Source organism: Pongo abelii, chromosome 12, assembly GCF_028885655.2.
Source record: "Pongo abelii isolate AG06213 chromosome 12, NHGRI_mPonAbe1-v2.0_pri, whole genome shotgun sequence".
NCBI lineage: Eukaryota > Metazoa > Chordata > Mammalia > Primates > Hominidae > Pongo > Pongo abelii.
This window is the reverse complement of record NC_071997.2, coordinates 109,003,637-109,029,609: the sequence shown is the minus strand read 5'-3', so window position 1 is coordinate 109,029,609 and position 25,973 is coordinate 109,003,637. Positions and strand designations below refer to the sequence as shown.

The 25,973-nt window shown below is 37.3% G+C and overlaps 1 protein-coding gene across 6 annotated transcripts in view; it reads right to left on the bottom strand.

The window, feature by feature from the left end:
- Positions 1-25,973, bottom strand: part of ATAD2B (ATPase family AAA domain containing 2B) — a 233,208-nt gene that overhangs the window by 76,035 nt on the left and 131,200 nt on the right. For 4 of the 6 annotated variants that reach the window (XR_008522477.2, XM_054548330.2, XM_054548332.2 and 1 more), the window contains exons 20-22: positions 22,635-22,770; positions 20,142-20,338; positions 16,965-17,124 (exon numbers count right to left, since the gene is read on the bottom strand). Coding sequence is in view for 5 of the 6 variants with exons in the window: in XM_054548330.2 (XP_054404305.1) it covers positions 16,965-17,124; positions 20,142-20,338; positions 22,635-22,770 (493 nt within the window). In the remaining variant the exon portion in view is untranslated. The remainder of the gene's footprint in view (positions 1-16,964; positions 17,125-20,141; positions 20,339-22,634; positions 22,771-25,973) is intronic. The other 2 variants (XM_054548331.2, XM_054548333.2) reach the window with 1 other exon arrangement.

The following is a 25,973-nucleotide window of genomic DNA, read 5'->3' as shown; positions in this document are numbered from 1 at the left end:
GTCAAGTTAGTAATTCTCTGAAAATTAAACTTTAAGAACCTCGAAGGACTAAACCTATTACCATTTCTGAAGCAGTCTGGAGAATTACAAGAAAAAGATACATGGTTTCAAATTTCTGAAAACAGAAATATGTGATTTTCAGTAAAAATTTAAAAAGTATTTAGAGGATATTCACCAAATGCCCAGCCCCAGAGCTGTCAGAGATTAATATTAGGAATTCAAAAAAATCTTAAATTTCTCCTAAGTTGACATTGGTCAAAACTATGCTAAAGAATACAATATATCCTAAAGGTGACTTATTTTTTTAAATGTGACAAAAACAGAGAAATACAGAAAGACCTTCTAAGCTAAAGGGCACAAGATGGTGTACACATTGTATACACCAGGAGATCCAGGAGAGAACCATAAACATGGTTCCAGGTAAACTATACCTAAAAATGGTACTAAAAGAGGAGCCTCTGCTTCACACTAATCCAGAAGTTCCCATTCATAAACAATACAATATAAACAGTGCCCCCTAGACCTGTGCAACTCAGAAATATGAAAAGGCAAGTAATATATCAAGGTAACTAATATTATAACAGTATCAAGAGCAAGAATCCAGAGTTGCAAAACATTTGCTTTTTCCTCTCTAGTAAAGGCAAACAGTATAGACAAAGTTACGGAGATACTTTATAACTTTTCTGATTTGAAAGTTATTATGGCTCATTGTGGTAATCTTACAAAACCAAACATGCACCACTCAAAGGCACCACTGATATATTTACTTCCAACACATTTTCTCTAAACATTCACTCAACAAATGTTGTCGACTGCACCAGGGAAAGCTGGATGGTGGCCACCCGCAGCAGTGAACAAAACATACATGATATCAACTTTCAAGGACTTTTTCAGACCACTACAGGAACAAATAATCTCTCATACATCCAAATTAACACCTCCTCCCTCCAAAAAAGAAAAAACCCAAAAGCAAAACACCCTGAATAACAGCTATGAAGAAAACCTACAGGATACTGGTGTGGGTTCCAATTTAGATTGAGCAAGTCAGGAAGAAGCCTCTCTGAAGAACAGGCATTTAAACTGACACTTGAAGCACAGACTGGAGTAGCTACTGAAAGAGTAAGGCAAAAAAAAAACAACTAGTGCAGGTTCAGAAAATACCATGTGAGAAAATCCTGCAGTAAAGAGTTTGGAGATTTCAAGAAACTGAAATGCAGCCAGTGTAGTGTTATGAGTTCTAAATTTCAAAGAATCGATACGTCAGTATGTTCAATTCTTTGCCTTCTACTTTTAAACTTAACTTCCTCATAAAGCAATCTTTTTCGATTACCTGCTCCACCCTGACTCATTCCGATTATCTACTCCACTCTTGACTCATTCCGATAACCTGCTCCACCCTAACTCATTCCGATTACCTACTCCACCCTAACTCATTCCTATTACCTGCTCTGTCATAACCATTTTTCCTGCCAAACCACTTACCCCGTTATTCTCTTTAAATTAGCCAATCGGAATTAGTTTAGCCTGTGTGGTCTAACCCTAGCCAATAGGAGAACGACACAGCAGCGGGGGTCACGTGCATCAGGGACAATAACCCCTTCCCCTCCCTTGTCCAAGTGGGCGCCCACCATTGCTCCATCTATAAGGGTGCACCCTTCTATAGAAGAACTTGCCTTGCTGAGAATTAAAAAGAAAATTTTATATTCAAGTGCTTTTTGAGGTACTGAAACTTTATTTATAACAGTAGTCAGAACATAATAAGCAAGAGGCAAAGAGGAACTGATCATATTGAAAGGATTTCAGATTGTATCCTAAGAGCAATGAAAATCATTGAAAAGATCTGCTGTGGCTGTTTTCTGATCACTGGATTGAGAGGAGTCAAGAATAACACCAGGGAGCATAGTCACTAGGCTTTTTTTTTAGTGAGAGAAGATGATAACTTGAACTGGGGTAATGGTGGTGGTGGTGGTGAAAGACGAGATTACAGATTTGAAATGTGCTCTCAATGACACAATTTGGTGATAAAGTAGATAAGAGGGTAACATAAATATCAAAGATGATTTCCTAGCTTCTTGCATAAAAAATGGGGAGATGGACATACTATTTATAAAGATGCAAAAACAAACAAACAAACAAAAAAACCAGAATAGACAGGAAAGGAGGAAAAGAAGTTAGAGAGTAATTTTAAAGAGTTTAGCTTCAGGCATGTCAGTTTGGAGATGCCTAAAAAATATCCCAATGGAGATACCATGTAGGCACATGAATATGTGTCTCAACAATTCTCTTTATGAACAAAAAACACAATGATTTTGTAATCTGCATTATTAACATATTGTACTTCCCTAAGTTTAAAAATAGATCTATTGAAGCATAATAGACATATAATAAGTTGCTCATACTTAAAGTATACAATTTGATACATTTTGACATAAGTACACATCCATAACATTACCACAATAAAGATAATGAATGGGCCAGGGGAGGTGATCGTGCCTGTAGTCAAAGCACTTTGGGAGGGAAAGGTAGTAGGACTGCTTGAGCCCAGGAGTTTGAGACCAGCCTGGGCAACATGGCGAGCCACCGTGTCTCCACTCTTGACTCATTCCCGTTACCTGCTCCACTCTGTACAAAAAGTACAAAAATTAGGCAAGCATGGTGGTGCATGCCTGTGGTCCCAGCTACTTGAGAGGCTGAAGCAGCAGGACTGCTTGAGCCCAAGGAAGTCGAGGCTGCAGTGAGCCATGTTCACACCACTGCACTCCAGCCTGAGCAACAAAGCAAGATCCTGTCTCAAAAAAAAAAAAAAGACAATGAGCATATCTGTCATCACCAAAAGTTTCTTGTGACCCTTGATTTTCCTCCCTTCACCCTTCCCCACAGCCCTCTATTCCCAAGCAATGAAGGACCTGCTTTCTCTTGCTATAGATCAGTTTATATTTTCTAGAATTATATATACGAGTGGAATCACAAAGAACATTTTTAATCAGGATTCTTTCACTCAGCATAATTATTTAAGCATAAAAATAATTATTGGTCCCTATTTTTGCATGTATCTGTACTTCGTTATTTGTTAGTGCTGAACTAATCCATTATATGAGTATAACACAATTTGTTTATCCATTCACATGCTGGTGGACATTAGGGATAATTCTGAGTTTTGGCTATTATAAACAAAGTCACCATAAACATTGATGAACAAGCCTTTGTATGGAAATATACATGTTAATTTTCCTTGGGTTAATACTAAGGGGTGGAATAGCTAGGTCAAATGATAGGTACAGTTCTTCAGCAACCGCAGGGGACTGGTTCTAGGACCCCATCTCCCCTTGAATATCAAATCCGCAGATGCTTACGTCTCTCATATAAAATGAGGTAGTGGCCGAGCATGGGGGCTCACGCCTGTAATCCCAGCACTTTGGGAGGCCAAGGTGGGTGGATCACGAGGTCAGGAGTTCAAGACCAGCCTGGCCAACATGGTGAAACCCCATCTCTACTAAAAACACAAAAAAATTAGCCAGGCGTGGAGGCAGGCGCCTGTAATCCCAGCTACTCAGGAGGCTGAGGCAGAGAACTGCTTGAACCCAGGAGGCAGAGGTTGCAGTGAGCCGAGATCGCGCCACTGCACTCCAGCCTGGGTGACAGAGCAAGACAGTGTCTCTTTATTTATAAATAAATAAATAAATAAACAAATAAACAAATAAATAAAATAAGGTAGTACAGTCAGCCCTTTGTATCCACAGGTTCCAAAGCACACATATGGAGGGACGACTATAATACATATATGTTAAACATTCTAAGAAACTTCTAGACTGTTTTCCAAGTCAGCAGTTCCATTTTACATTCCCACCACAGTGCATCACAGTTCCTGTTACTCTACATCCTTGATTACATTTGATATGGTCTTTTCAGTTTTAGACGATTCTTACAAGTGTTTAATGCTGTCTCACTGCGGTTTGTTTGGTTTTTTTTTTGAGACAGGGTCTCATTCTGTCGCCCAGGCTGGAGTGCAGTGGCATAATCTTGGCTCCTGAGTAGCTGGGATTACAGGTGTGTGCCACCCCACCCAGATTATTTTTGTATATTTAGTAGAAACAGGGATTCACCATGTTGGCCAGGCTGGTCTCCAACTCCTGACCTTAGGTGATCCACCCACCTTGGCCTCCCAAAGTGCTAGGATTACAGGCGTGAGCAACTGCATCCGGCCTCACTGTGGTCTTAATTTGCATTTCACTAAAGATTAATGAGGTTGGCTGGGCACAGTAGCTCACACCTGTAATCCTAGCACTTTGGAAGGCCGAGGTGGGCGGGTAACCTGAGGTCAGGAGTTCGAGACCAGCCTGGCCAAAATGGTGAAACCCCATCTCTACTAAAAATACAAAAAAAAATTGCTAGGCATGGAGGTGTGTGCCTACAATCTCCGCTACTCGGGAGGCTGAGGCAGGAGAATTGCTTGAACCCAGGAGGCGGAGGTTGCAGTGAGCTGAGATCATGCCACTGTACTCCAGCCTAGGTGACAGAGCAACTCTGTCTCCAAAAAATAAATAAACAAACAAACAAATAAATAAATAAAAAGATTAATGAGGTTGAGTATCTTTTCATGTGTGTATCTGTCTTCCGTATATCTTATTTGGTAAAGTGTCTTCAGCTCTTATGTCCATTATTTAAATTGGGTTATTATTAAATTCTGAGACTTAATATTCTGGCTATAAGTTTTAAGCTCTTGTATTTAGGTATGTGATCCATTGTGAGTCAACTTCTGCATACAGTCTTTTTTTGTGTGCTGATATCCAATTGTTCCTATACTGTCTGTTGAAATTAATCTACTTTCTTCACTGAACTGACTTTATATCTTTGTCAAAAAGCAATTGACCCTCTATGTGTGCGTCTATTTCAGGACTCTACGCTATTCCATTGACATATTTGTCAAACTTCATGCCAATATACACTGTCTAGATTACTGTAACTTTTTAAGTCTTACAATAAGGTAGTATTAAGTCTTCCAGCTGTTTTTATTTTTTAAAGTTGTTTTGACTATTCTAGGTCCTTTTCATCTTCATATGAATTTTAGAATAAGCTTGTCAATTTCTATCAAATGCCTGCTGGAATTCTGATACAATGGTGTCGAACCTGTGGTTCAATCTGGGGAGAAATTACATTTTCATAATGTTGAGTCTTCCAATCCATAAGCCATAACATATATCTCCATTTATTTGGGTCTTCTTTAATTTATCTCACCAATATTTTATAGTTTTCAATGTATAAGTCTTACATGCCTTTTGTCAGATTTATCTATATTTCATGTTATTTTTTGATGTTATTTCAATTTCCTGTTTGTTGCTAGTATATAGAAAAACAAGTGTTTTACATGCTGATCCTGTCTCCTGCAACCCTAACTTCACTTATATGTTCTAATAGCTTCTTTAAATATTCCATAGGATTTTCTATGTAGACATCATACGTCTACAAACAACAACAGGTTTACTTCTTTCTTTCTGGAAGTAGGGATGCCTTTATTTCTTTTTCTTACCTTACTGCATTGGCTGAAAGCTCCAGTTTAATGTTGATAGAAGTGGTAAGCGCAGACATCCTGGTCATGTTTCTGATCTTAGGGAGAAAGTACTTACTCTTTCATCACTAGTATGATGAGAACTGTAGGCTTTTTGTAGACATCATTTATCACTGAACTGAAAAGCGGGGATGGGGGGAATAATTTTGTTCCAGTAAAAAAATTTGACTTACAAAAACAGGCTGTCAGCTTGATGATAGTCTGCTGACCCCTGGTTTAGAGCATTTACTTTTAATGTGATGTATGTGATTATTTATATGGTCGCTATTTATTTTCTACTTGGCCTATATGTTTTTTGTTCCCTTTTTCCTCTTTTTCCTCACTTCTCTTGGAATTACTGTATACCTTTTTATGATTCCATTTTATCTCCTTGTTGGTTTATCAGCTCTAACTCTATTGCGGCCCCTGTGTGAACTTTAAGGAATATTCCCTCTCTTTCTCTGGCCTCAGAGTTTTCTCACACATATGCACTAACCAGTACTTAGTTAAACACTAGGGTAGGACCTCCTGGAGATAGCCAGAGTGTTCTCTCTGTGCAGCTTTCTTCTTTCTGGTAATCTGCCCTGCAAACGCAAACCACTGTGGCCTCTTCAGACTCCAGGTCTGGCTCCCCAATTCAGAGGACCTCCAGAATACACCTGGGCTGCTCCTCCTGGGGCTGGTATCTGGAACTTGTCTCCAGGCAACCACACTACTCCTCTTATTTGTTTCTATCTTTTGGGAATCACTGTCCTGTGTTGCCTGGTGTCCAATGCCTTCCAAACAGTTTTTCTTTAAATATATTTTGTTCTTTTTTTTTTTTTCATTGTTTCATGTGAGGGGGTAAATAAATAGAGTCCCTTTTACTCCATCTTGGCCAGAAGAAGAAAAGAAGTCTCCTGGTGTCTTTTAAATACTCTTTGAAAACCAAACTTTAATAGTTGTGCAACAATCCAAAGTAGGATGTGCCTTAATTTTTCAAAAGTATTGTTCTCTTTTTGGAAGCTTTAAGTTGCTTCTAATTTTAGCTACTATAATAAAAAACTACAATGAACATCAACATCCTTAGAAGTAGCTATACTTTCAAGTTGACAATACAATGTTTGTAGCCTATGCAATACCACAACTTTCCACCACTGGCTTTCTACCTCGGCTTGAATGAAGAGAAACTAAAAAAAAAGGTAAGATTAAATCTAAAGGCATGGATCTGGCATATTATCTCTAAAATAACTCAATGATTGGTCTTTCTGCTTTTTATAAAGTGTATCTTCTATCCCAACACTACCCTAAATTAAGCAAGAAAAAAGAATAAGTGAAGAAAAAAAATTCCATAAAAATTTCCCACTAGTATGGAAGACAAGGAATATATTCTTTTAAAAAAATCTGCATTTGAGAGGGAACACTGCTTTTTTGGGGGGATGGGGGTAGGGGAACAAAATCTCACTCTGTCACCCAAGCTAGAATGCAGTGGCATGATCATGCCTTATAGCAGCGTCAACCTCCTGGCCTCAAACAGTCCTCTCTGCCTCAGTGCCCCGAGCAGCTATTAATAGGACTACAAGCATGCGCCACCACGCCTGGCTAATTTTTGTACTTTTTGTAGAGATGGTGTCTTGCCATGTTGCCCAGGTCTCACACTGGTCTCACATTCCTGGGCTCAAGCGATCTGCCCACCTTGGTCTCCCAAAGTGCTGGGATTACAGGTGTGGGCCACTGCGCTGGGCCAGGGCATTGCTTTTTCATGTGCCTATCATTACAATTCTTTTCAATCATTGTTTAGAAGATTGTCTAAGATTATACATAGCATATAATCACAAACTTGAAGAATATTCAAAGTAGAAGGGATGTCTATGACAATCCTAGGTTCTTATTCTTTTTGACCTGCATCCATATAAGAACAGAACATGGTTGGGCATGTTGGCTCACATCTGTAATCTCAACACTTTGGGAGACTGAGGCAGGAGGATTGCTTGAGGCCAAGAGTTTGAGACAAGCCTGGGCAACATAGGGAGACCCCATCTCTACAAAAAATTAAAAAGTTAGACAGGCTTGGTGGCTCATGTGGTCCCAGCTATTCAGGAGACTGAAGTGGGAAGATTACTTGAGCCAGGGAGGTCGATGTCTCAAGTCAGCTATGATGGCTACAGTGAGCCATGATCGCACCACTGCATTCCAGACTAGGCAACAGAGTGAGACCTCCTCTTGGGGGAGGGAAAAAAGAATAGAATAAAAGTTGAAAACTGCACATGAATATAATTTTGTCTGTGGATTCAGAAACTCACTCATCACTTAAAACTCTAGGTTTAAAATTGTGTGGGAATAGAAACTACATATTTATGAGTTTTCACTCTGTCTCATACTTTAAGATTTTAAGATCGTCCAAATCCATGAAATTTGCAAGTTACATAAGCACAGCAAAAAAACCCCACATATTGGCAATGAAGTCAAGACAGCTCTCAATCCATTCAGTTGTGCCATATAACATCTGAGGGTTTGCACACAGATAATTATATAATCTCTCTGAGCCCCAATCTCCTCATCTATAAAATAAAGATATTACCACTTACATTTGTCTTCAGCAAAAAGTAATGGCTACTTAGGACATACAGATGAGTAACTATAAAATTAATAGAAGCACTACTTTAATGAAAGTAACAGCAATTTCACTGTGTTGATGTTTCTTTTGTAATTGGTAAACTTTCACTTTTAGTTCATTATGAAGAAAAAAAAATCCCAGAAGTATATTAGCTGAGATTTTGTTCAATAAAATTATTAAGAGTAACCATATTTTTAAGAAAAGCTAATTTTTATGGTATGATTTTTCATCCTAAATAATTTCCTAAATAAGAAATTTGGCTGGGCATGGTGGTTCACACCTGTAACCTCAACACTTTGGGAGGATGCAGCAAGAGGATTACTTGAAGAGTTTGAAACCAGCATAGTCAACATAGCAAGATCCCATCTCTACAAAAAATTTTAAAATTAGCCAGGCATGGTGGTAAGTCCTGTAGCTGTAGTCCTAGCTACTCGGGAGGCTGAGGTGGGAGGATCACTGGTGCCCAGGAGGTCAAGGCTGCAGTGAGCCATGATCATGCCACTGTACTCAGGTCCAGGCAACAGCATGAGACCTTGTCTCCAAAGAAAACAAAAAACAAAAAAAATTTTAACTGTATTTACTGGTTCGGGTCATATTTATATATTATTAGTATTTATGCATATTTCCACAGAATGTTACCATGTCTCCATTTTACAATTTCTACTTAATCTGAGATTCCTTGAGTTAGTATCTAAAAATAGAGGCTAGGCACAGTGGCTCACACCTGTAATCTCAACACTTTGGGAGGCTGAGGCGGGTGGATCACCTGAGGACAGGAGTACGAGACCAGCCTGACCAACATGGTGAAACCCTGTCTCTACTAAAAATACAAAAATTAGCTGGACATGGTGGCACATGCCTATAATCCCAGCTACTCAGGAGGCTGAGGCAGGAGAATCACTTGAACCCGGGAGGCGGGGATTGCAGTGAGCTGAGATCGTGGCATTGTGCTCCAGCCTGGGCAACAAGAGCAAAACCCTGTCTGAAAATAAATAAGTAAATAAAATAAAAATAGAATAATAAATAAAATTTACTCATTGGCCACATTTATTAAGAACATGCTTTACACAAGATGCCTATACAGATCCTGTTCTCAATCGGCTTAGAGTCTAAAATAAGGGATAAGGATAAGTAAACAAATAACTATGAGCAAAAAAGTAATAAATGTCTCAGAAAAGTTACATCATGAGATTCCGAGATAAAGGGGTTACTTACAACTGGAAGGAAATCAGAAAAATCTTTCATGAACTTAGCATTTTAGTATTCCCTGAAGAGTAGGTAAATTTTATTTTATTTTTTATTTTATTTTATTTTTTTGAGACGTTGTCTTGCTCTGTCTCCAGGCTGGCGTGCAGTGGCGCGATCTCGGCTCACTGCACTTCCGCCTCCCAGGTTCAAGCGATTCTCCTGCCTCAGCCTCCTAAGTAGCTGGGAATACAGGCGCACACCACCATACCCAGCTAATTTTTGTATTTTTAGTAGAGACGGGGTTTCACCATGTTGGCCAGGATGGTCTTGATCTCTTGCCCTCGTGATCTGCCCACCTTGGCCTCTCAAAGTGCTAGGATTACAGGCGTGAGCCACCGTGCCCAGCCGGGTAGGTGAAGTTTTAAAACTATATGTGATTTTAAAAGCTACGTGCTATTAAAAAGTACATTTTCTTGTATGTTGCTTATATCTCAATAAAACTGATTTAAAAAGAAAAACATGTAAATACTCCCAGTAGAGGCGATACATTTGACAAAGGTCCTGAAACAGTAAGACTGGGACTTACACTGGGCAAGAACTGGGACCCATATTTCCTAGAAAAGGGGCCCTCCTGGGCTCCTCTCTCTTCTCATTCTACACACTGTCTATGAAATCTCCTTCACTCCTCTACAATGATGACTCCCAACCATATCTCCTTCCTACTTCTTTCAATCTCCAGAACCACATATACAACTAGTAATCCAGCACTTTGGGAAGCCAAGGCAGGCGGATCATAAGGTCAAGAGATCGAGACCATCCTGGCCAACATGGTGAAACCCCATCTCTACTAAAAATACAAAAATTAGCTGGGTGTGATGGTACGCGCCCATAATCCCAGCTACTGGAGAGGCTGAGGCAGGAGAATTGCTTGAACCCGAGAGGCGGAGGTTGCAGTGAGCCGAGATCACACCACTGTATTCCAGCCAGGCAACAGAACAAGATTCCGTCTCAAAAATAAATAAATAAATAAATAAATAAATAAATAAGGTCTGCATTTTGTCTGGGTGTACCAAATATGACTCATATTAACATGTCCCAAATTGAATTTGACATCCTGCCCATAAATCTGTTCCTCCATTGGTTTACCTTCCCAGATTCCTCTAACCAGACCAAAACCTCAGGGATCATTCTAGGTTTTTGTCCACCATATTTAAATGGTTGGTCACTAAGACCTCTATATTTAATCCCTGCAGCCACTGCAATTAAATCTTAACTGATGTTCCAACCTCCATCTTACAACTGCCTTGACCTCTACCCCAAATTTGATACTAAAAGGTCAAGGCTGTGTCTTAACCATCTGCGTATCTCTAGCCTTAAACAGGATTTATACACAGAGAATATTTAACAAAAAGATGCTCAATAAATGTTGAGTCAGTGAGTAGAGAAGCAAATTAGTTTCCCACCACTCCTCCACGGAGGCACTCTATTCTCCAGACTTGTTTTTTTCATACCTCTGTTTCCTCAGCCTAGAATCAACGCCCTTCCCAATCTTGCTAATCTCCAGGTAGTGTCTTCTCTTCTGTGCTCCACTAACCTGGTAACATATTTCTAATAAGACCTTATGACACCGTCTTATAATCATCTGCTGGCACCTTAAGACATTATTCATGATTGCCACCTCTATGGTATCCCTTTATCTTAATAATATTTGTTATTATAATCACCAATAATTTGATAAGTGTATTTATCATCTCTAAAAATTGATGACTTTCTATATAGTAGGGATTGTGTTTCATATAACTGTTACAGGCTGAAATGCATCTCCTCAAAATTTATATGTGGAAGGCTTAACTCCTAGTACCTTAAAATATGACTGTATTTGGAGACAAGGCCTTTAAAAAGATAATTAAAATGAGGACATATGGGTGGGTTCTAATCCAATCTGACTGATGTCCTTATAAGGAGAGAAAATTTGGACACACCAGAAACACCAAGGGCACACAGGCATAGGGAAAAGGCCATGTGAGGACACAGAGAGAAGGAGGCCGCCATCTGCAAGCCAAGAAAAAGAGGCCTCAGGAGAAACCAACCTGCTGACACTTTTATTTTGAATTGATAACCTCTAGAACTGTGAGAAAATTAATTTCTGTTATATTTTGTTATGGTAGCACTAGTAAACTAATACAATTACATATAGAATAATGCCTGCCACATAGTAGTTATCCAGTAGGCATTATGGATCTATCATAATACTGATATATCTATATCTATACCTATATCTTGGTCTCAAAAGGCAAGAATTGTCAGAGTCATCTTTGTAGTCTAGGCACCCAGCTCAGTAATTAGCAGATAGTACTCATAAACACTAACAGAAAAATGAGTGAGTTTGGTTGAAACAACCCATGAGATACAACTATGGCAGATAAATTTAGAAACGTATTAAGAGCAAAACACAGAGGGCTCCAAAAGTTTGGGTGAATCTGGGGGCTTTAATCCTATACAATTTGTACAACATAGAAGATTTTGAGACAACTAAAAGATTAGGGCCAAAATTTCAGCAAAACTAGTCAAATGATGGTATATAGCATATGAATAGGCCTGGGGGATATAGGAGGGGTGCACTGCAAGACCGAGAATGGGGATGAGCCAAACGTAATATATCATGTATCTATACTGTAGTAATTAGGGCCAAATATCTGATACTGGTCACATTTAGAACACAGGTCAATTTCTTCTTGTTCCCATCATTTAATTTCTGTTCCCATCATCCTCAAGGGAGAGAATCTGGGTCAATACTTAGGCAACATGTATATCTTTCAAAATGTTGGCTGTTGTCTTCTATGTATATGTTAGTTTTTTCCCCAAATGGCCAAGTGTTCTGCAAAAGAGAACACTGTAAGCTTCCAAATACTCATGGGAACTTGTAAACGTAATACAACATTCATGTAATTTCCACTTGCTACACAACACACCCTGAGGATGTTTTTCTGGAACATAACAAGTGGTTCTGTTGCTAAGAAAAAAAAAAAGAGGTTGCTTGATGAAAGATATGAAAAAAATCTAAACACAGCCAAAATAATGCCTTTGAACTATATCACTTTTTGTATCAGAACAAGTGAAGAAAGCAGAGCCATATTCTTTCATTGTGGAACTGCATTTTGTAGTAAAATATTATTATGCACCAGAAACCACTACTTCTTCCTTAAAATATTAATATCAACATGGTTATAATTAATTACTGAGAAGGGAAAAATATGGATTGATCTTCTCAGCTGGCTTTTTCTAAGCACTTAAATTCATTTTCACTACCAGGCCTTAGATTTGTTTCAAAATAGAATTACATTTAAAGTATGGTCCAGGGAATGTAATAAGCACAAAGTATAAAGGGTCATTCTAGAGCAAATATGCAGGTACCCACTAAGAAACCAACTTATTAAAAAATTAAAGCACAATTTAAATAATGATCCTAAGAATACAAACATCAACAGCTAACCTTTATGGAACTCTTATCATGTCCCAGCTACTCTGCTAAAGGCTTAAGATATTTAGGATGAACCATATGAAAATGGCAATTTCATAAGGTTCAACCTAATACACTTGCTCATTTAATTCTTACAACCACCCCATTAAAGAATGTTGTTATCATCCCCATTTTACAGATGAGGAAACTAAAATTTAGGAGGCTTAATTTGATCAAAGTTAAAGAGTTAGGAAATAGGAGAAATGGGACTAAAGCCTAGGTCTGAATCCAAAGCCCATATTCTCATTACATATTACACAATAACAGCAGTCTCTGTGTCTTGAAAACCAGGCGGAAGGTATAAGCACACAAGCACTCTCACACACTGCTCAAAGCCACTACATATACAGTTGTGCGGGTTGTACCCTCACATAGGACCCCAGCAAGGGAAGGGAGTGAAATGGGGCTGACATCCAGCCCATGCTTTACTATCCATCCTGTTACAGGATGGCATCCAACTGAAGAAGGTTCTCTTACTTACCAAAAATTGCTATAGTGGCTAACAGTGGCCCTGATGCTGTTGGTATAATTTTTTTTTTTTTTTTTGAGACAGAGTCTCGCTCTGTCGCCCAGGCTGGAGTGCAGTGGCGTGATCTTAGCTCACTGCAAGCTCCGCCTCCCGGGTTCCTGCTATTCTCCTGCCTCAGCCTTAGCCTCCTAAGTAGCTGTGACTATAGGCGCCCACCACCACGCCTGGCTAATTTTTTGTATTTTTAGTAGAGACAGGGTTTCACTGTGTTAGCCAGGATGGTCTTGATCTCCTGACCTCGTGATCCACCCACCTTGGCCTCCCAAAGTGCTGGGATTACAGGCATGAACCACTGCACCCAGCCCGCTGCTGGTATAATTTTTAAAAATTTTTAGAGAAAATTTTAATAGTACAGATTAAAAGTCTTAAAAGATATATATTCTTTGATCCAGAAATTTCACTTTAAGGAACTTATTCTAAGGAACTAATTGAGAATCAACATAAAATTTGCATTACAAAGATATTTATCAGCGTTTATAAAAAAGGAAAAAACTAAAAAATCTAATATGTCCAACAATCGGGTATTTGCTGTTATATGAGATCTACATATGATTAAAATAATGTTGGAGAAACATATTAATTAATAAGCTTTTCACAAAATATTATAGGAATGACAAAATTTACAAAAATCCTAGTCATTTTAGTAAAACTAAGGTGCATGTATATATTCTACATACAGTGTATCTGTGGATGGGGAAGAAAACAGAGAAAAAACACTAAGTGATGTAATTAATACGTTTTTAATATTCTTCTTTGTTCTACTTTCGTATATTTTTCTATAAGATATATATAAGCTGGGTGCACTGGCTCACATGGGTAATACCAGCACTTTGGAAGGCCGAGGTGGGCAGATCACTTGAACCCAGGAGTTTGAGACCAGCCTGGGCAAAATGGCGAGACCTCTTCTCTACAAACAAAAACACAAAAATTAGCCAGGTGTGGTGGCGTGTGCCTGTATTACCCAGCTACCGTGAGGCTAGGGTGGGAGGATCGCTTGAGCCCAGGAGGCAGAGATTGCAGTGAGATGAGGTCACACCGCTGCACTCCAGCCTGAGCAACAGAACAAGATGCTGTCTCCAAAAAAAAAGTATATACGTGTGTGTGTGTGTGTGTGTTATATAAAATAACTTAGAAAGAGGTAAAGCAAACAAACAACAAAAACTACAAGAGGCAAATAACATAAAGCTGAAAAACTGTTACATACGAAGTCCAGCCATGCAAAATTTTATTCTGCCTCCTAACTTGGAAATTACTGGGTTGATGCAAAAGCAATAGCAGTTTTTGCAATTATAGAATCTGTGATTTATTATGGTTGAAATTGAAGCAAAAAAAATACCTAATTTCACGTGAAACTGAGAAATCTAGGTCATTTTACCATATGGCCTGGGTTGAGAACCACTGCCTCAAAATACAGACACAAAACAAAGCACAGGCCAGGCGCGGTGGCTCACACCTATAATCCCAGCACTCTGGGAGGCCGAGAGGGGCAGATCACCTGGGGTCAGGACTTTAAGACCAGCCTGGCCAACATGACGAAACCTCATCTCTACTAAAAATGCAAAAATTAGCTGGGCATAGTGGCACGTGCCTGTAGTCCCAGCTACTTGGGAGGGTGAGGCACGAGAATCACTTGAATCCAGGAGGCGGAGGTTACAGTGAACCACTATCGCGCCACTGCACTCCAGCCTGGGTGACACAGTGACTCTGTCTCAAACAAAAAACAAAACAAAGCACAAATTATACTCTAAATATCTTTAGATAACAAAAACTTAAACAAATGTTTTAAAAATAAGAAGCATTTTTTTTTTTAGTATTACCTATCAAATAAATAGAATTCTCAATAGAGTGAAAAAGCGAAAAGTGGCTCCTGACAGCCAGGAGTTGGCCTGGCACTATCAGCTAGGCCTCAGGGTACTACAATTAAACATAAACAATTTCACAGAACACTAGTATCAAACAAGGCCACCCTGTGCTCATGATGAGTCAAGAGAAAAATTAGACCACTCTGTCTAATCATGTCTAAACACAGACAAAACATGAACATTGTCCTGACCACAAAAAATAAATAAATAAATAAATAAATAAATAAATAAATAAATAAATAAATAATCAGGCTGGGCACAGTGGCTCAGGCCTGTAATCCCAGCACTTTGGGAGACCGAGGCTGGTAGATCACTTGAGGTTACAAGTTTGAGACCAGCCTGGCCAACATGGTGAAACCTCGTCTCTACTAAAAATACAAAAATTAGCTGGACGTGGTGGCAGGTGCCTGAAATCCCAGCTACTCAGGAGGCTGAGCCAGGAGAATCACTTGAACCCAGGAGGCGAAGGTTGCAGTAAGCTGAGATCATGCCACTGTACTCCAACCTGGGCAACAGAGGGAGATTCCATCTCAAAAAAATTTAAAAAAACAATAATAGCCAATGACCAAACATAATCCTGACTAATATGAATGACTGCTGTTTCTTTTTTTTTCTTGTCTTTCCTTTTTGAGAAAGGCTGCTGTTTCTTTCTTTCTTTTCTTTCCTTTCCTTTCCTTTCCATTTTGAGAAAGGCTATCACTCTGTTGCCCAGGCTGAAGTACAGTGGCATGATCACAGCTCACTGCAGCCTAAACCTCCAGGGCTCAAGTGATCCTCTCACCTCAGTCTCTCAAGTAGCTAGGACTACAGGTGCGCAACCACCACACACAGCTAATTTTTGTATTTTTTTTTGTAGAGGCAGGGTTTTGCCATGTTACTCAGGCTGGCCTGCTAACTCCTGAGGTCAAGTGATCCATTCACCCCGGCCTCCCAAAGTGCTGGGATTACAGGTGTGAGCCACCACACCCAGCCAACTGCTGTTTCTTTATCAATCACAGCTTTATTAGCCTTGCTCCATTTTCTTGCCTTCTAGGTTCTTAAAATTATTCCTACTTTCTAACAGCATCTAATCCACTGCAAAGCCCCACTTCCTTATACTCTAACCAAAATCACTTAACACAAGTCCAAATCCTATATGCTTCCCTATGACACACATTCTTCCTCAGTATAATAAATCACCTCATTTTGTTTTACTGCAGATATATTCCTGGCAGTCTTCCCTGGAGAGCGATAACAAAAGTTGGGACTATACACTTGAATACAGGATGGATTAGGAGTAAAATAAAACAGTTACACAGAAATCCCAACAATCAAAAGAACAGATAACATTCTACATGAAGAACAGATAACATTCCACATAAAAGGATCTTTTGACACATAAACTGATCCTATTATGGATTCCCATGAATTCAAAATTCCGAATCTTTATCAGCACTGCAATTGTTGACTAATATATTTTCAATTAAATTCTCAAATCACAATGTAAATATAAAAAGTAGAAGGTAAATGAAGAAACGAACCCCTGAAAATAATACCTACAACTATACAATTCTCTACTTTAAACACATTATTTTTCTGTAGGCTATGAGTTTCTTATTGAGAAGTTTTGAAAAACAACAGGTCATGAAAATTATCTATCTATAACACAGGCATGACTTAGTATTTAAACGGTAAACTGTCTTCTGATTGATTATCAAGGGGAACCTTGCCCTATGCATCCTTACCTCCTGGGTCCTTATCTGGATTATACTCTAAAGCATTGCTACAGATGAGGTCAATATCTTTCAGGAAATCCTTTGCAGTCAGGTAATTATGTTTATCAATTTTAGTTATTACTGTTGATAAGTCCATTGGTTCCTTGATTACTTCAAGATAATCTGAAACCTAAAACAGATAAGATATTTTAATAAAAATTACTTCCAGTTTTTCATATCATCTCAGTTCATAAAAACACAAAATAAAACAAAGTTCTTTAAAAATTAAATCTAAATATCAAATAAATAATTTATAAAGATAAAATTGCAGTGCTATTTATGCAACCAAAGTTACTATCTGCCATACTTTCCATGAAAACTTCAGTTTCCAAGTCATACCTAAATCAACTCTGAAATGTTTCTGTTCTTAAAATTTGAAACCATGTCAGCTTTTTTTTTTTTTTTTTTAATCCTTTGGGCATATCCGGGAAGATAATGTATGGACAAAAGTACCCAATGAGCATCAATAAACATGACTTCAAGAAAAAGAGAAGGAAAATAAAAAGCAAAGACTTTTCATACTATGAGATAAGTTATTCTGATAAATCTCTTTAAATTTTCAACAAAAATTTTCTTTTTCAGTTTTCTAGAGTGAACTATTTCATGGAAAGTATTTTCCACTCCTTTGGAGTCATCACAAACATTTAGAGTCAATTATATAAGAAAATTAAGTATAGTTTTCCTAACCAGTATGAGATTTGCTGGATTTGTCCCTAAGTATAAAGAAATCTACAAACAAACAAACATGCTGCTTTCTGTGCTGACTTTCTGTGAGATAACCCTAAACAGGAGATATTAAGTCATGATTTGCCCAATAAATTGAGTATCCCTGACCAACAAGAAAGTGTTAGCAACTTATGTGTCTACTGCCTTCCCCAGTGCAAATCTCAAATCAAGTAAATAGGTTTGCTATAACAGAAGTCTTAGCAGTAATGTCTAAAATTAGTCCAGGAAAGATTTCTGGGGAGATGGTTAAGTTCTGCTCTATGAAGTTTCAGATGGCATCGATACCATTATTTTTAAATTTACACATTCACACACACGCACGCACATATATGTAATTTATATGTTTTTTAATGTTTAGGATTACTTATAAAAAATATTAAGTAGAAGTGTATGTGTGTTTTATTTTTCACCTTTTAGGAGCTGAAAAACCAGTCAATCTCCCTATAAGGGAGGTAGCAGAGTTATACTGAAACAAACTACCTCAGAAGATATTAGCGGGATTCCTGCTTCTGGTATTTGACATAAATGCCTGTGTACAAGTGGAAACTGTTTTATAAACTAAAAAGCACTATAAAATGTATATTATTAAAGACTATAAATGTTACCACCCTATGCTTAATTTTAAATTTAACATTTATTTTCTAAAGTTTTGTTTTCTCTGCAGTCTGCTTTGGAATTTGATAAAGTTTTCAGACACTTTAAATTCATTAGTTAAATAAAAACTTTTGTTTTAGGTTATCTTGTTTTCCCCTCTCTATCCTTCCCAGAGACTCCTATGTTCTCAGCTTAAGAGCAGAACGAACCTAAGAAGAAAGACAAAGGAGAAAACAAGAGAAATACAATCCTAAATAAAATATTTATCTGACCAACATTTTCTATCCCCTTATACTACCTTACCATCATTTATATAACTATTACAGATGGCATTTGAAAATCTGACAAATCTTCTCTGATTAGAAAGAAAAGAGTTTTCCTGAGCAAAAGCAAAATTGGTTTACTCTCAGCATAGGAGGTTGAGTTGGGGGCAAGCCCCTATCCTTTAAGAAGTGTTAGAGTCCAAATATACCAAATAGGGGAGTGGAAGAAAGGGCACGCAGATATATCACATTTATTTAAAATAATTTTTTAATCGGCTGATAGTTTTAAGACTATTTAAAAACACTATGGGGGGGGGGTGGATGTCCCAGAAATATAAACTGATATTTATTAATTTAAAAAGCCAATTAGGCATGTCCTGTTATCCCAGTGGAAAGATATAAAGTAGCTATGATAATGAATGTGGGCTTTGAATTTTAAAAAACTTTCAAGTCTTGGCTATGTCACTTGTCAACAAGTCTGTTTCCTCAACTGCAAAGTAAGAATAATAATAATGATCCTACAAGGTTGATAAGAGGATCAAATGGAAAAAACAGTGTATTGTGGATAAAGGTACAAATAAAATTATAGATAGTCTCTTCATTCCAAAAAGGGGGGAAAGTATTTATTTTCAGACTTGCCAGGGGGGAGGAACGTAAATGCTAGCTCATTCTTCCCAGTAACAGATGAGGTAATGGTTTCAAAGGAATCCGCTCAGGTCCAAAAGCACAGATTTCACAATTAGGATACAACATTAAACTCTGAATCACTCATAATTCATTTTTTTAAAAAAAGAAATGAATAAAAACTAAAAACACCAAAGCTGTTCAAACATGGAGTCTGAACTATAAGAAAGAGGCCAGTAAAGATTACATTGTGTTCATCCACACACTACATTATCCCAGGATAAAACAAAAACCAAAAATGTAGTTGATAGTATTAGATTCCCAAATGGAAAATTTCTTTTCTCATCATCAGAAACCATGCTCCCACAAGCACACAAAATAATACACATAAAAAGTGAGAAATTTTCCACTGGGAGCAGAGAAAATCCTTAGAAAGAAAAATAATTTAGTTGCACGGGATATGTTTTAACTTCAAACAGCATCCCAGCCACAGGCATTTCCAAAATATGAAAGACAAAGAAATTTCAGGTTTTTAGCTACCTCTTTTGATGAGGTATACATAATTTGGGAAATGCCAGTATTAACTGGTATTGATTGGTTAATACCAATATACTCTTTGAGAGCAGAATTTATCCTGGAATAAAAATAATCTAGTATGGATATCTGACTAAGGCAACTTTTAATCCTCTTAAATCGAAGAGTAAGAGACCACAAAGGTTAATAATAATTAAGAGGACAATATAAATTGGTCGCTAATTTCATCCAAAAGTCACCAGATGTTTGCTGATGACATCGGTAGTTATCACATGGATTAAAATTTTACAGGCTAGGGGTAATATTCATCCATGCCTTTGCTTTTTTTTCCTTCCAAAAAAAGATGTCAATATTTTTTTCTTTTAGCCAGTTCAACTTCACTGTTTGCACACTACTGAAACAAGACCTCTTCAATATCCACCGGTTTGCTGAAGATGTTAAAGCGTTTATCTGTGGCCAGCCTCTTGGTTACATCCCTGAGAAACAACCGCAACTCTCTTAAGGTATTTTCCTCCTGGTCCTCCATTCGACTTTTTTCTGATTCTGATAATTGACGAGGTGGAGAAGGTAGTGCAAGAGGAAGCACTTCCATAGCACAAAGAGCTAGAGAAAACAGAAGAAAATGTTAAGATTCCAATGTTGTGGGTCAGGACCCTTTTTTGGCATTCTCCCAAAATGTTCTTTAAAGAAAAGAATTACAAATACAGTCATGTGTTGCTTAACAACAGGGATACATTCTAAGAAATGTGCAGTTAGGCAATTTTGTCATTGTGTGAACATCATAAGAGTATACCTGCACAAACCTAGATGGTATAGCCTATGACATACCTAGGCTATATGGTAAAGCTTATTGCTCCTAGGCTACAAACCTGGACAGCATGTGACTATACTGAATACTGTAGGCAACTGTAGCACAGTCGTATTTGTGTATCTAAACATAGAAAAGGTATGGTAAAAACACAGTATTATAATTTTATGAGGCCACCATCGTATATGCAGTCCATCGTTGACCAAAACGTCATTATGCAGCGCATGACTATATGTGTGAAACATGCAAATCCAGCAAGTAAAAATTTGCATAGAAACAAAAAGGGAATAGCTTCACCTTGTAAAATAACTCACAACAGGACCCCTTTAAAAAACAAAATAATTTGATTTTGAAATATTATTTATATATAACTTATGAGAAATACTTCAAATCAACACAAATATCTCCAAGTAAAGTATTACACACTGATTTCCTTAAGTCAACCTTGTTTAAAAACTGCTTCTTAAAATGGTATTACCTTATATGCATAAAAAGTATAATGGGCAAGTAATATTTGAACCTTCCTATCCCCAAAAGAATTCTGATTTTAGGCAGGTCTCCTGCCCTCATATTCTGAGTACAACAGAGTAGGGATAGTGAATGGCACCTGCAGAAAGGGAAGAAAAACAAAAAAAAAAGGAACTAAAAAAAGAATTCCACAGTCATGAAGGAGATGGAAAACCAGTCCTAAGTGTCATATGTAAAATCCATGGTACTCACTATCTATCCTAAGAAAAACAAGAAATCTTCTTAAAAGGTAAAGTATTAACTTTCCTAATTACAAAGTTCTCTAATTTTAAAAGATTTCCCCTGATATCACATTAAAGCTCAGAATCAAAATTCTAAGAATTTTTCACTGATTTCTAAACAGCTCCTAAGATGAAAAGTGAAAGTCAACAGAAGCAACTGAAAAAGAATTGTATCAATCGTAAACATAGAAAATTCAGATCTATGAGATTAAAATATATCTAGAAGCATGAAAGATTGAAATAAATCATTTTCATAATGAAATATTTAGATTAACAGGAAGCAACAAAATAAACATAAATAAGGTATAATTTACATATTAAATTTCCCAAGGTTTTGGGAGGGAAAAAACCATAACTACAGCAATTTGACAGGTGTTCATTTTTAAAACACCAATAAAATTTGGAAAGGAGCCACTAAAGAACAATAAAATTATTAAAATGTCACATAATATAACCAATGAAAAACAAACAAGGTAAAAAGAATATGGAAAAATAAGGACTTGGCAGGGATGGGAAATGTATTGAGTATCCCACAAGAAGGGCTCTAAGAAACATAAAAGGTGGAACGAGGGTAAAGAGGCTTAAAAATTTTTACCAAACAGGATTGCTACTTCCTAGAAGAGGCTGAAAGATTAAGCAAGTAGATCTTATCCTTTACACATCTTTAAGATTAGGAAAAGAAAATCTCTTTTGAATGACTTAGAATGCAGCCCTTACTATGCCAAGGAACTGAAATCTGACAAATTCTTGAGGTACCTCTTAAGCTCAATTCTTGAGTCTAAAATTATTGAGTCCAAACCCAAGAAAAATCTAACACTTAAAACAAAGGCAGGATAGATTTTCAAACGGCTAGAATACAACGTTAAATGTAATGGGTCCTAAATAAGTATTTGAAAAGTCAATCAATAAATAAACTAGAAATGGCAAATGTTCTAACCAGCTATTAGCCCATCAAATCTACCATGGCCCAAAAAGTAATGAGCACAACACCTGATGTTCACAACCTGCCAGTTCAACTCCTGGGTACTTACTGTGACTAAAACAGAGGAGAACTGAAGACTTTTTTTCTATGGCTTTTTGAGCCCCATAATGTGAAATCTACCAGTGGATGTGGTTGAAGTCATAAGAAGAAGTCCTGTTTAGTAAAGCTTTAACAAGGCTATACTTCCCAATCTCAAGTCAGGTGAACACAATGGACACTTCCACACGTCATCTAAAGATAAACAGCACCTGACAAACTGTCCTCACTTCCAAGAATAAAGGGCTAAAATAAACTGACTCCAAGAAAGGGTATTTCTTAACTCCATCCCTCCCATTTTCCTAAAGGCTTTACAAACTTTACCAGCATGTTTCCTTCGTGGTGGAGCCATTGATGCCTGATTGAGAATCAATTCTTGAAAAAATTTTCTTCTGTCTTCTTCAATAGGCCTTTGAATATACAAGACCTCTTCATACTGTATTCTAAAGATACATTTAACCTACACATATACACACACACAAAGACATTAAATATATAAAGAATTAAAAGCTTACATATCATACCAAATTGCAATGTCTTCATCTTCCAGTATCATGTTCAATATTCATAGACCATTCACATGGGGTTATAGTTAACCTAGTCCTAGGCTATGCTGTTGAAGGGTTCAACCGCATGGGCTAAACAGGAATGGAAGAATGTCCAGTTACCCAAGTCATTAATGAATGATACTATATATCTAGTAAGAATCATCAGATAATAGCAAAAAGGATAGCTGGTTGTAACAGATGGCAACAATCTCAAAGGCTTTTACATTAAGAGGGGAAAAGTAATTACTTCGAATCTATAATAGAGAGCTGGAAGAATGTTAACATTGCCATCTCTTATCCTCGTATTTCTTTGTACTCCCTATCCATTGACTTCCCTTCCTGTGCTCTTTCCCTACCAAGTCTGTAATCTCTGGAATCCCTACCAAGTCTGTAATTTCCCTACCAAGTCTGTAATCTCTGGAATCCTGGTTCCACTGCAAATAAACTATACCTCTGGTCTAGTTTATGCTCCATGACACACTCCAAAAAAATTAAGCCAATTATTCTCATATCCTTCAGCTCCATCCACTTGGTGATTACTCACCTCTTCTGTTTACCTACTCAGACTTTGACCCCAGGTGTCCACCTTCCAAGATATGCTGTTTAAATGCTCTTTACCTCATCCAAATTTGTCTACTATGGCATTAAACACTGTATTTAATTTTTATGGTTTTTCTAGAATGTCTACCTTCTATCTTCTAGACACCAAACTCCCTGAGAACAGAGACCACTTCCTATTCAGCTATTTTTCTATACCTATCCCAGTGCCTGGTATTTAGCAATGCCTAATAAGTATGTACTGAAAGAGTTAACCTTGTGATTTTGTTACCCAGCCCAAATCAAATAGGAAACTGCAAATAAAAAAAGGGAGAAGGTCACTAGTATGGAAAGATAGACCAACCATGACACTGTGAAAATATGGATTAGAATCAAAGACATCATATTCCTGCCCAAATTTAGCCACACATTTGTGGTAAAATCTGAATAATTCATTCAGTTCGTCATTTCTAACCACTTACTGGATTAAACCTATGAATTGAACCCTTAAAAATTTCATAAATATGATATCATTCTACCTTTATAACAATGAGGTAAGTATTATTTCCTCATTTTGCAGATGAGGAAACTGGGGCTTAGAAAGATTTAAGTAATTGGCTTAAGGTAATAAAGTGAATAAAGAAGACTAAATTATATAAACTCTCAATGCCTTTTCCAGCTCTGAAATTCTAAGAGAAGAAGAAACAATGAAAGGTAAACATCAGAATTCAAAAACTGGATGGGGAATTATTTATCTCAACCTAAAGTCAAATCATTTAAAAGTTTATAAAATTTCACCTTGTGTCGTTCCAGTGCTTTTGTAGACTACCTTCATGCACAGTTCCCTCCAACCCTTTAATCTATGCTTTGCCGGCCTTTCTTTGAAAGTTCTGGAAGTAAATTTACTACTGAACATGTTTTGTATGCCAAACATCATGCCAGACACTGCAGTTATAAAACTGAAGAAAATGTCTTTGTTCTCTGCTGTCAAAGATTTTAGAGTCTCAGAAGAAAAGCATTATGATACTATGCTGGGAGTACTGTAACAGAGGTAGCAAAACACAGAGCAGAGACCTTGCAAGGGGTGAAAAGACACTAGGTAAGATGTACCAGAAATCACTTATATCGATTGGGTCTTGAAAAATAAATAGAACTTAATATCCTAGACGTACCATGATTTCGTTCAAGAATGGCAAAACATTTCATTTTAACTATTCTCTGATAATTTTCAATACTATGTTAACACTTTACGAACACAAAAGCCTACCAAGAACAGGCCTACAATAATCCATGGATATTCTTACCAGGTTACTACCAACACCTTAGAATCCAACATTTTATAAGTGGGATAAATTATACTTCTCTAAGTTCACTCCTAACCTTATCTTCTGACAGTCCTAGCCTCAAACTTCATGGTGTACCAAAGACAAGTCTTCCATAATTCCCAGAACAAATCATGCTCTGTTTCACATTGGTTCACACTGGTTGTGATACATAGTATTCACTCATTCCTGACCCCTTCTTTAATGCACCACTCAAGCTGATGCTTTCTGTGTGATGCCTTCCCTAACTTTCCCAGATGCACTTAGGCACACCTTCCAATATTTCTGAAAAAACAGTTCAATAATGTTCAATAATGTAAAAAACAGTTCAATAATGTAAAAAATAAATTTTTACAGCTGTGCAGCCATCACAAGCACGTTTTAGAACATTTTCATTACCCCAAAAAGTTTCCTCATGCCTATCTGCAGTCAATCCCCACTCCCACTCCCATGTCCCAGCCTAACAACCACTGATAATGCTTTCTGTCTCTAGAGAATTGCCTCTTCTAGACACTTCCTGTCATACAACTGACAGTCTTTTATGCCTGGCTTCTGTCACTTAATACTTCAGGTTTTTCCAAGTTGTAGTATGTATTAGTATTTCATTCCATTTATTGCTGAATAGTATTTCATCACATTTTGTTTAGCCATTCACCAATTAAGGAACATTTGGATTGTTCCCACTTTTTGCTAGTATGAGTACAACAACTAGAAACATTCCCATACAAATGTCTTTCTGTGAAAGTATGTTTTCATTTCTTTTGTGTAGATAACTAGGAGTGGAATTGCTGAGTCATACCATAAATTTATGTTTAACTTTGGAAAGTGGCTGCACCATTTTACAATCCCACCAGCAGTATATAAGGACTCTACTTTCTATATCCTTGCCAATACCTGGTATTCTGTATTTTTTATTATAGCTATTAGGTTGGTGCAAAAGCACTTTTTTTTTTTGCAGCTTTCAATGGCAAAAAACACAATTACTCTTGCCCAACCTATATTTTAGTGGGTTGCAGTGGTATTTCATTCCTGAATGACTGATAATGAGCATCTTTTCACACACTTACCATCCATTTAAATACACTCTAAGGAACCTCATATAAAAGGAATTATACAAAATTTGTCCTATGATTAAGTTAGCATAATGTCTTCAAGCTTCATCCATGTTACAACATGCATCAAAATTTTCTCATTTTTAAGGCTAAATAATGTTCCATTGTATATGCTACATTTTGTTTATCCTTTCAACTATCAAT